The 10852-nt window shown below is 37.4% G+C and overlaps 1 protein-coding gene across 1 annotated transcript; it reads right to left on the bottom strand.

Annotated features, from left to right (window-relative positions):
- Positions 1 to 9548: 9548 nt before the first annotated feature.
- On the bottom strand, positions 9549 to 9992 carry LOC109380612 (cuticle collagen 1-like). Its single transcript, XM_019638370.1, has one exon. It carries the CDS (start codon positions 9990 to 9992, stop codon positions 9549 to 9551), a length of 444 nt encoding a protein of 147 aa, XP_019493915.1.
- Between the last annotated feature and the right edge of the window lie 860 nt (positions 9993 to 10852).

Genomic DNA, 10852 nt, shown 5'->3' with positions numbered 1-10852 from the left:
TCAATCCATTTAAAATGATTGAGTATAATTCCTAAACTGTGATTTGCAACTAGTGGTTAAGGAATTGTCTCGGTTCTCTATATTTGTAAATGGTGTTCATTAATTACAGTCTTATTTCTTTGTTTAAGAGAATCAGACTGACTTATGGTGATAGAGTCACTTATATTTGCTTTGTACCATTTATTATCAGAACAATGAATGTCTCTATTACTATTTTAAATGTCTCATTTCCTTTTGCTATGGACATGATCAGTTTTATTAGTCATTATTTTTCTGTTTTTAACATTTCCAAGACATTGATGACAAGATTTCATTATCAGCTAAGAAGTTTGGAGTATTTAACTCCTTATATATAGTGCACAGTACAATTGATCTGCATAATAAATGGAAGTAGCTTAGAGAATCATGGAAGTTAGCCTTGGAAGGAAATTTAGAAATCAAGTATTTGAAATTGAAACCTCTATTTTATTATAAATATGAGTACATGGAAGACCAAAGAAGTGAAACAACTTGGCTAGTGTTGTACAGTGAATTAATAGCAGTTCTAGGATTAAAGTCCAATAATGTATGCATTAGGCACATATTGCATTAGGCACATATTATGAGACAGGCATCATTCCAAGGCTTTACCTATACTAACTAATCCCCAAAACTATTGTATGAAGTAGGACTGCTATTGTCTTCACTCTACAGATAAGGAAATGAGAGAGAGAGAGAGAGAGAGAGAGAGAGAGAGAGAGAGAGAGAGAGAGAGAGAGAGAGATTGATTTTCCAAATCACCTAGCTAGTAAGCAGTAGAGCCAAGATGAGGACCCAAATGGTCTGTCCCCAGAGCTTGTCATGTTTTAATCTCATATATACTGATGTCAAGTCCAGCATCCTTTCCACCATATTTCATTTATTTTCAAGCTCAGTATTTGAAATATATTTATGGTTCTTTTCATTAAAAAAACAAAAAAAACATGGAAAATATTTTTGTAACAAGATAAAGGAGGTAGGGATTAAGTAATATCCCATTTTAGAGATGAACAAGTTGGAGACAGAGAGGTAAACAATGTGTCTGGGTTCATCCAGTGAATAAATGGCAAGCCAGAGAGAAACTCTGTTTTCTTTTACCTACCACTTAAGTGTTATGAAAGAATAGCTGGTTGGTCTCTAGTGATAATGACAACCCCATCTCATTTTCTGTGTCTGTTCTGTGTCTACTTCAGTTTCTACAAACCAGGACTCATCTTCCTGCACAGATATCATCTGTTTCTGCTGTTGTCACCCCAGCTCCTTCTACACTGCCTACAATGAAGTGGGGTTTAGTATTAAATCACTCCGTTGAGTCCCTCTTCTACTCACCAGGTTCCTAATTTGCAGCTGAGCACTTTTGTTGCTCATCAGATCAAGGGCACTCCCACATTTTCCAGGATCTGCACTTTATTCACCTGTGCTGGCCGTGGATACTCACATTGCTGAACCCAAGTAACCACTGTGCCATAGCCATATAACTGGCCATCAGTCAGTTTCCTGATTCTGAAGCCTCTTTGTAATCTATATAGAAACATAGTCCATTTGAAAGCAAGGCAATCCCTGTGTTGTCCTCTTCTGTTCCAACATTCTGGGATAAGAAGAGCATGAGAACATGTGTGCTACATGAAGACTGTAGTCCTGTAAATAGAAGCCAGAAATAGGATCATGGTTATTTTTCTAGGAACTTTTAGGGAGTGAAAACCATTCTGAGGAACAGAGCTGGCTCTAGACTAATCCTCTACCTCTTGCCTTCTGACTATTGAGGGATCGCACACATTTCCCATTGTCTCCATAGCAAAATTCCTTTCAGATATAAAATACTATAAACTACTTTATACTAAGGCAAAGATAACTGATACACCATTTTCCTTTTTAATTTATTAATATATGTTAATGCAAGGCAATATTTTAATCAAAAGAAATTGTTTTGGGAGGAGAGTAATAATATCAGAAGTTTTTACTTGAGTGTAAGAGAAATTTTGTGGAGGGTGAGATATTCCTAGATCCCTTCATGCTACATTTAATTAGAAATAAACACCTACTGAAATAATTCTAATCCTGAGGCATAGTAGCCTCTACATGTTTTTTTCTCTGTTCACATTTGTTGGGTTTTTTTTTGGTAAAGACAAATGACGTGATCTGAGAAAGAATAATCATTCCTATTTCTGTATCCTCTCTGCCTTAAATATATTATCTAGAAGAAGTTTGACCTATTCATCCAGGCCTGCATGAGCCAATATTAAGCTCTACTGGTTTGTTTGACCCAATAACTGGGGGAAATCAAAGCGAAAGAGATGCTGACATTTTCACGAAAATGGCAGCACCACAGAGACCTATCGAGTGTAGCTGAGGAAAGACATGAGCAAACCACCAAAATTGTTCTAAATTTACATTTCTCCTATAATCCAAATAGGAACATCAGATATCAGGGATGGAGTAGGGAGGTATGAGAAAATACCGGAGCAGTGTTAGACATAAAAGATATTGGATATCTTTTGAAAGCTTGGCGTGTGGCCACATAGTAATGGCTGTTCCTCCATTTGAGTGGATTTCCAAACATTATACATCTATTATCTCCTTGGGTCCTGTCCACAGTCTTGATAGAAATGAAAAGAAGATGTTATCAGCTGTTTCTGACAGCCAGAGAGCTCTACCATTTACTAGTTTGAATCAATTTCTTGTACTCTCAAAACCTCAAGTTTCCACATGAGTAAAATGGGGATAATAATTGGAGTATTTATCTCAAAGGGTAATTGTAAGGGATGCCATCGGATAACACATGTCAAATGCTTAGTGCATTTTCTACCACATAAATGTTTCATAAATGGTATTTATTTTGTTATAATTGCAACTTTGCTTATTGATGGAGACACCAGAAGGTTAAATAATTTCCCTCCTGATACCTCTAGTTAATAGTGGAATCAGGACTACAGTCTAATCTTTTATGCCACACCAAGTCCTCTTTCTTCTCCTCCTGGGAGTTGCGTTTTCAGAATGAAGAATTTCCTTCTTACTGCAGCAGCAGCTGCTGCTCACTCTCCTGTTTTAACTCAGGAGTCCTTCTCCGTTATTACCCGTCAAGTGAGGAACTGCTGTTGCTCCTGCTAATCAGCAGAGTGGTTGCCTATTGAGGTCAGTGGTATTGAGGTCAGTGGTATTGATTTTACAGAGAATCAGTGAGCCGTCCATCAATATTAATGCTTCCGACTCCAGTGGGGCCCCCACGATGTTACAAGCTGGTGTCACAGGTAAAACAGATTTAGTGATGCTGGACAAGCAGGGAGGAGTGCAGAGGGTGGGAAGGTTAAAAGGGAGTGGAACTGGGATGTGGGTTTTTACTGTAGTGGATGCGCAGTTTTTTGCTAATGGAGAAGGGCTAAACACAGGGTTTCTCTTTTACACCCGTTTTTCCTTATAGTTGCCTTTCCGTCTTCTTTTTAAACATTTGTAAAGACTATTTTTTAGAACAGTTTTAGATTTACAATAAATTTGAGAGGAAAATACAGAGATTTCCCACATACCTTCTTTGTGAACTTCTTTATGAACATTGCTCACCAGAATATTAACGTTTTTTGTTGTTGTGGTGGTGTGTTTTTTTTTGTTGTTGTTGTTTTTCCACCAAGGATGAACCTACACTGACACATCATGATCACCCAAAGTCCATAGTTTACCCTAAGGTTCACGCTTGGTGATGACATAAGCCATCATTATAATATTTAGAGTATTTTCATTGCCCTAAAAATCCTCTGTGCTCTGCTTATTCACATCTCCCTGCATCCCCACCATGCCACCCCTGCCAAGCACTAATCTTTTTATTGTTTCCATAGGTTCACCTTTTCCAGAATATTATGTAGTTGGAATCATACAGTATGTAGACTTTCCAGATTGGCTTCTTTGACTTAATAACATGCATTTAAGGTTCCTCCATGTCTTTTCATGGCTTGATAGCTCATTTCTTTTTAGCGCTGAATAATATTCCATTGTCTGGATGTTCCATAGTTTATTTATTCATCTAATGAAGGGCATCTTGGTTGCCTCCAACTTTTGGCAATTCCAAATAAAACTTCTGTAACATCTATGTGCAGGTTTTTGTATAGACATAGTTTTCAACTCCTTTGGGTAGATAACCAAGGAATTTGATTGCTGGATTATATAGAAGAGTATGTTTAGTTTTGTAAGAAACTGCCAAGCTATCTTCTAAATGGGCTGTTCCATTTTGTATTCCCACCAGTAGTGTGTGAGCGTTCTGTTGCTCCACATTCTTGCCAACATTTGGTATTGTCGGTATTCTGGATTTTGGCCATTTTAATAGGTGTGATGTGCTGTCTCACTGTTGTTTTACTTTACATTTCTCTGATGACATGTGATGTGGAGCATATTTTCATATACTTATTTGTCATCTATATATCTTCTTTGGTGAGGGGGTCTGACCCATTTTATAACTGGGTTATTATTTTTTTATTGTTGAATTTGAAGAGTTTTGTATATTTTGGATGAGTTCTTTTTTCAGGTGAGCCTTTTGCAAATATTTTCTCTCAGTCTGTGGCTTGTGCTATAATTCTTTTGACATTATCTTTTGCAGAGTAAAAGATTATAATTTTAATTAAGCTGCCTTATCAATTATTTCTTTCATGGATCGTGTTTTTAGTGTTGTATCTATAAAGACATCACCATATCCAAGGTTGTTTGGTTTTCGCCTATCTTATTTTCTGGGAGTTTTATAGTTTTGTATTTTACCTTTAGGTCTATGATCTATTTTGAGTTAATTTTTGTGAAGAGAGCATGATCTGTGTTTAGATTCTTTTTTTTTTTTTGCATGTGGATGTTTAATTGTTACAGCTCTATTTGCTGAAAAAACTATCGTTGCTTCACTGAATTTCCTTTGCTCCTTCATCAAAGATTAGTTGACTGTGTATATGGAGGTCTATTTTTGGGCTCTCTATTCTGTTCCATTGATCTCAGTCTACTCTTTCTCAGTACCACACCATCTTGATTACTGTAGCTTTAGAGTTAAGTCTTGGAATCAGGTGGTGTCTGTTCTCTAACATTGTTCTTCTCCTTCAATGCTATATTGGTTATTCTTGGTCTTTTGCTTCTTCATATAAGCTTTAGAATTAGTTTGTTGATATCCATAAAATAACTTGCTAGGATTTTGATTGGGATTGCATTAAATCTAGAGATCAGTTTGGGAAGAACTGACATCTTGACAATATTGAGTGTTCCTATCCATGAACATGGCATACTTTCCATTTATTTAGTTTTTCTTTGAGTTCATTCATTGGAACTTTGTAGTTTTCTGCATCTAGATTTTGTGCATATTTTGCTAGATTTATAACTATTTCATGTTTTTGACTGCTAATGTAAATGATGCTATCCTTTTAATTTCAAATTCCACTTGTTTATTTTGGTATATAGAAGAACAATGGGCTTTTATATATTAACCTTTTATCTTGTAATCTTACTATAATTGCATATTATTTCCAGAAGTGCTGCCTCCCTTCTTAAACAGCCTTTAAATGACTGATTTTTGATTAGTCAAATTAGACATATACAGAAATCCCATAAGTCAGTGAAACAAAGGACCTAGAAGAAATTATCAAAAATCATAAGCTTTTGTCAAATACATGCCTTAATACTGTGTTTGGGTGAGGGGAGATTTGGGGGTACATGTGCTATATGTCATAATGACTTTGCTACCAATAGCCTGATATAATATCCCAACATCCTAGAGAAGAAAAACAATAATTATGCCTATATACATATATATATATATATATCAAACAACCACTACCCATGTAGATTGAGATTGAGATTTCAGGAGGGCTTAAAATTCAATTAAAAAATTAAAATCTCTGGCTTATATATCTTCAGGATGGTTCCTGACACTTTGAATGAAACAGGCAAAGTATGAGGCATGAACCCTGAACTCAAGTTTGCAATTTTCTAAAGTTATTTTTTTTGAAGTGACAAGGGAGGAGTTAGGCCCTAAAATATACAGTACTGACCATGAGTGTATTAAATTCTTAAGAAATAAAACAATTGATGTGATTTCATGGTTGAAAAGGTATTTGAAATGATTAAATATGTATTTGTAATAATACCCAAGTAAGCGCTTGCTATTGTAAGTGTGGATTATTGAGATAGTACTTAGAATATGTCTAGACTTTGGGGGATTACTTTATCTCTCAAATGTAACTATGTAATGTTAATATTTTTATAATTTGAAATAAGTTGAATGAATTGAAATTTATTAATTTTCTGCATATTTTAGAAGAAAAGTACATATCCTGAAGTATAATGGCAGAGGAGGCTGTGTGCAGTAGAGCTTATGAATTTATCCCTCTCTTCATTTACTTAGGGAGATAGCTTGAATGGCGACATTGGGATGCATCTGTTAAATGAAAGCATGTGTCCCAGTAGTCTATTCTTATCATTTGTCTTTTCAAACTTGACCCTCATTTCTTAAACCTAACAGGTCCTAAGTCCTTTATTATATATTTTTGGTTATTATGTTAAGCACTCTTAATTAAAAAAAAAGTCTTATGCTTCATATTGATTTTTCTCACAGCCAGTTTAAAAGTAAAAAATTCTGTCAGTAATGTACATGTTTCCAAATATCTGTGGATTTCGTATTGAGAACACAATATTTTACTTTTCTTTTGGTTTTAGATGTGTAATGCTGGTGCATTCCTCAACGCTTCAAAATCATTGCAATGATTTAAAAATTTATTTTACTTCATTTTATTTAAATTGAAGCTTTATCTTGCTATATCTCTTTTATCATGAAAAATTCTGAAACTGCTCAGGTGAGCAATGTCTGATACTAATTAAGTATGCCAGAATTGTTGTCAACTAAAATCATAAGCATTACTATTATGAGATGTGTCAGGCAATTCATCAGAATAGAAATTTGGAAGAGTGTCTGGGTCCTTTTAACTGCTGGAAACCAGAGAGACCCAAAACTGGGGTCACAAAAGGTGAATAGAAATGATTTGTTAGTATAGATATAAACAGATGGCCCCCAAGAGAGCCATGAGGTTAAACTTCTTGCCTCCAAGGTGAAGAGCCCTTTAATCATTTCAGGTAGGTGATTATTTCCTTAGAAGCTCTTATGGAATAAGATATCCCTGTTTCCCTTTATAGACTGAATGTTGCTATGAAAGAAAGTCTATCTTGGGAGTTAGGTGTTTTGCTAACTGGAAATGTGGATCTCTTTTTGATCACCTGGTTTGATTTAATTCTAGTAAGTTCAGGCACTGTTTTGGGTATGTGGGATTAAATGGAACAAAAGTGATAAGATGCTTGTATGATAAACTTCTACTTTAATGGGGTAAAATAGAAAATTAGTACATAAACAAATAAAATAATTTCAAATTATGATAATTGGTATGAAGTAAAAGAATACATCAGCAGCGAGAGAGATGCTTAAGATAATTTGGTTAGGTATAGCTCTGTGAGGAAGGGGCATTAATTCATATATATGAATTAAGAGAAACATTAAATGGACTAAATGACAGGGGGTATTACAAAAATTTTAGAGGTATGACCTTGGATAAACTTGTTAACACCTGTGGACACCATTTCCTGGTTCTCTTGGCTAGCATATGATTTTGTTTGTAGATTAAGTTCTAATCAGAATTTGTCATCATTGGGAAAAATTTATCTTCATTTCCCAAGCCAAGTATTGCTAAACTGGATTGTAGTTTCACGTCTCTGGAGGGATGTTGGAATCCTAGTGAGTCCTCATTGGTAAAGATCTCAGAAGACCGCTTGGGAGAGCAGGCAGGCCTGGCTTCTCATGCTTGCTCATTGTTCCACCTACAGCAAGCAATGCTCTCAAACTAAGGCAGCTTGATACTTGAGAGGCATTATTCAACCCAGCCAGGCTGTGGTTGGCAGTCCGACACTTTACTTCCCTGTGTACGAGTATCTTTATAATGATGGATTCTTTTACCCACAGTCACATGAAGACAGATGGCAATTCCGTTTCTTCACTGAGGTTGGTGACATGGTAAAGGTGACAGATATTCATTCACTACAGGCATAAAACAGGCTTTATTCCTAGGACACAGGGCATCGGAGCCCTAAGGTCAGGCTTCACCATCCAAGGTGGGTGACAAGCTGGTCCTTAGGTAGAATTGGCTTATGGAATAAAACTTCAAGCAACACATATCTGTAGCACAGGCACATTCCATTCAATGAGGCTCACTAACTCTACCCTACAACCTCTCTCTTATTACTTTCTTTTAAAGCTATTCTGCCTAACTATGTTCTGTGCGAATTATGTCTAATGATAAAAATAGCGTTCTGGGGAAAAAGGGAGTTGGGGCTTAACTGATGCTAAATTCTGCCTCTTCCAAGGAGAGGGTAAATACTCAAGAGAAACCTTGTAATTAAGAAATCTATTTAAGTTTGTTTTACCAGCCAGCCTCAGGCTTTGTCGACTATGTAAACTTATTTTTTTCCTCACAGAACATCTATTCGTATCTCGTTGAAAGCACACCGATTTAGAAACATTTCTTCAGACAGAATATTTAAAAGAATTCATGATGGAGAGCTGACTGGTTAGTTGGGGATGATTACCAGCAATGAGGCTTTTGTTTAAGAAAAAGCAGAGCAAGCATACTGATATTGAAACGGTTTTAATCAAATGCTTCAATCAGATATCGAGATTATGCAAGAAACCTTCTTATATGCAGATCCCTGGTAAGGCTTTTTCAAAATGTTTGCTCGTAAGGCTTTTTCAAAATGTTTGCTCAGTTTCCGAATGATCATGTAATCTTATTAGAACAAGGTGTGCAACTAGAAGCTTATAATTACTAAGTATTTCTTAAGTTTCTTCATCTTTAGTGCCAGAATTTGACGACAGCATAAGTTCTCAAAGGAACCGAAAGTGCTCCTAGCTTTCTGCTGCTGTGTTGGAAAATCAATTCATCCTTAATGGCTTGCAAGTGATTTTGACTTCCAGAATGCTTCAGGTTTAGACTTCTCATTTGGAAATTCCAAAATCTTTATACCAGATAGTAATACAGGGAACAGCTCTTCTTTAATTGCTAGGCTAACCCGTTTCTATTTTCTTTTGGTTTGATTTTGTAAATGAAAATATACTTCTGGGACATAGATACTCAAATTACGGAATTCAAATTCCTGCAGACCTTAGTCTCCATTCTTTTATCTTGTCTTTGTCATTGCTTTCTTAAGGTATTTTGAAAACTCTGGCCTCATTGCTGTGATCTGTGTGCTCTAAACAGGTACTCTGATAGTCACCTAGACACCATTGATGGACGGATGTCTGGCCTTCAACATGATTACATTAAGATTGGTATTAGTCTTAGTGGAGCTTGGATCTTAGGGCCAGGGGTAAGACCATTTCTTTTTTAGCCTCTTGTTTTAAGATGTGATTCATGATTATTTTTTGCCCTTGAGTAAAAGCAGCCAGTGGCTAAAGAAATTGGTAAAACTAGCATGACACAGAGTGGCTTGGAAATTAAAATGAATTGCTCCCCATTCATTTTTATTTATTTATTTATTTATTTATTTTTTGCGCCGCCCCACCCTGCCCCGTCCCAGCCCGGGACCGGAAGCCCCGGCGGGGCAGAGGGGGAGGAAGAAGGCCGGCCGCGACGCGGGGGAGAGAGGGGCCCGGCGGCCCCTCCCCCGCTTGGGTCTCCCCCACACCCCCCAACTCCCAGCGGGACCGCGCCGCCGCCCGACCGCCGAGGGCCTGTGGGCGACGCCCGCGGGTTGGAAGGCGGCCCTCCTTCCCCGGGCGGGGGAGGAGGAGAGGACGGCGGTGGTCGAGGGGGAAGAGCGGGCGCGCCCCGGGGACGCCCGGATGGAGGAAGAGAAGCCCCGCTCTTCCCCGCCGCGCGGCACGTGCGCGCGGCGAAAGACAAACCCTTGTGTCCAGGGCTGACTTTCAATAGATCGCAGCAAGGGAGCTGCTCTGCTACGTACGAAAGCTCCGCATTCATTTAGATCACAAAACTTCAAGGAACAATGTAAAAATATTTAGGTCCCCTTATGCCCAATTTTATCTTTGGCTCAGGTTTCTGTACTTAGCACCTAGGAGTGGAGAAGAAGGAAAAGATATGCAATTACTATCCGTGAGTCTTTATAAAGATCTGGTACTACCTTGGAGAACTGGTATGAAAAAGCACATTATAGTAATTTGTCCACATACTGTTCCAGCTACATTATTTTGGAATTAACTAATATGAATTTTCTCACCCAGTAATGATGATCTGTCATTATTTAGTTTTAAAGATATTTGTTAAACAGTAAACTGATTTCTGTTACCCTTTCTGCCATCAGCCCTTTCTTGCTATTGCTCCATCAAAATTGCCTTGAGATCCAGAAAAGGTTTGTTCTGTTTTCTTGATCTCTGTTTTCTGTTCACTTGAAATCTCTGCTTTCATGCACTCTGGTTTAAGGATAACATAATTTGTTTTTTGTTAAATGACTCTGAGGCCCAACCTGGGACTTTTCCTTCCAAAGAATTAATCCTCCCTCCTAAATTAACACATTGTCAGATTGTAAATACCTCATGAGTCTTTGTTACTCTCTGCCCCACCCACAATCCGAGTGCCACTCCTGAGCTTTTTTTAACATTTTAAGAAAGATAGCTGGGCCTAAAGAAATTAGAAGCTGAAATGAGTCATTAGTTTACCAACAAACTATCAAGTTTTCTTTCCTGAGTCCCTTTAACGTCTCTTCTGACCATTTCAAAACCACTGGTGCCCAGTGGGGAGGTCTATGGCTATTTCTAAGAAGGTCATAGAGGACTCTGAAAACCCAGAAGCAATGGAGCGTCATATTGTCTTTATTAAGATTT

Source organism: Hipposideros armiger, unplaced genomic scaffold (assembly GCF_001890085.2).
Source record: "Hipposideros armiger isolate ML-2016 unplaced genomic scaffold, ASM189008v1 scaffold_39, whole genome shotgun sequence".
In the NCBI taxonomy this organism is placed as follows: Eukaryota; Metazoa; Chordata; class Mammalia; order Chiroptera; family Hipposideridae; genus Hipposideros; species Hipposideros armiger.
The sequence above is the reverse complement of the archived record's forward strand: the minus strand, read 5'-3'. Positions and strand labels throughout refer to the sequence as shown.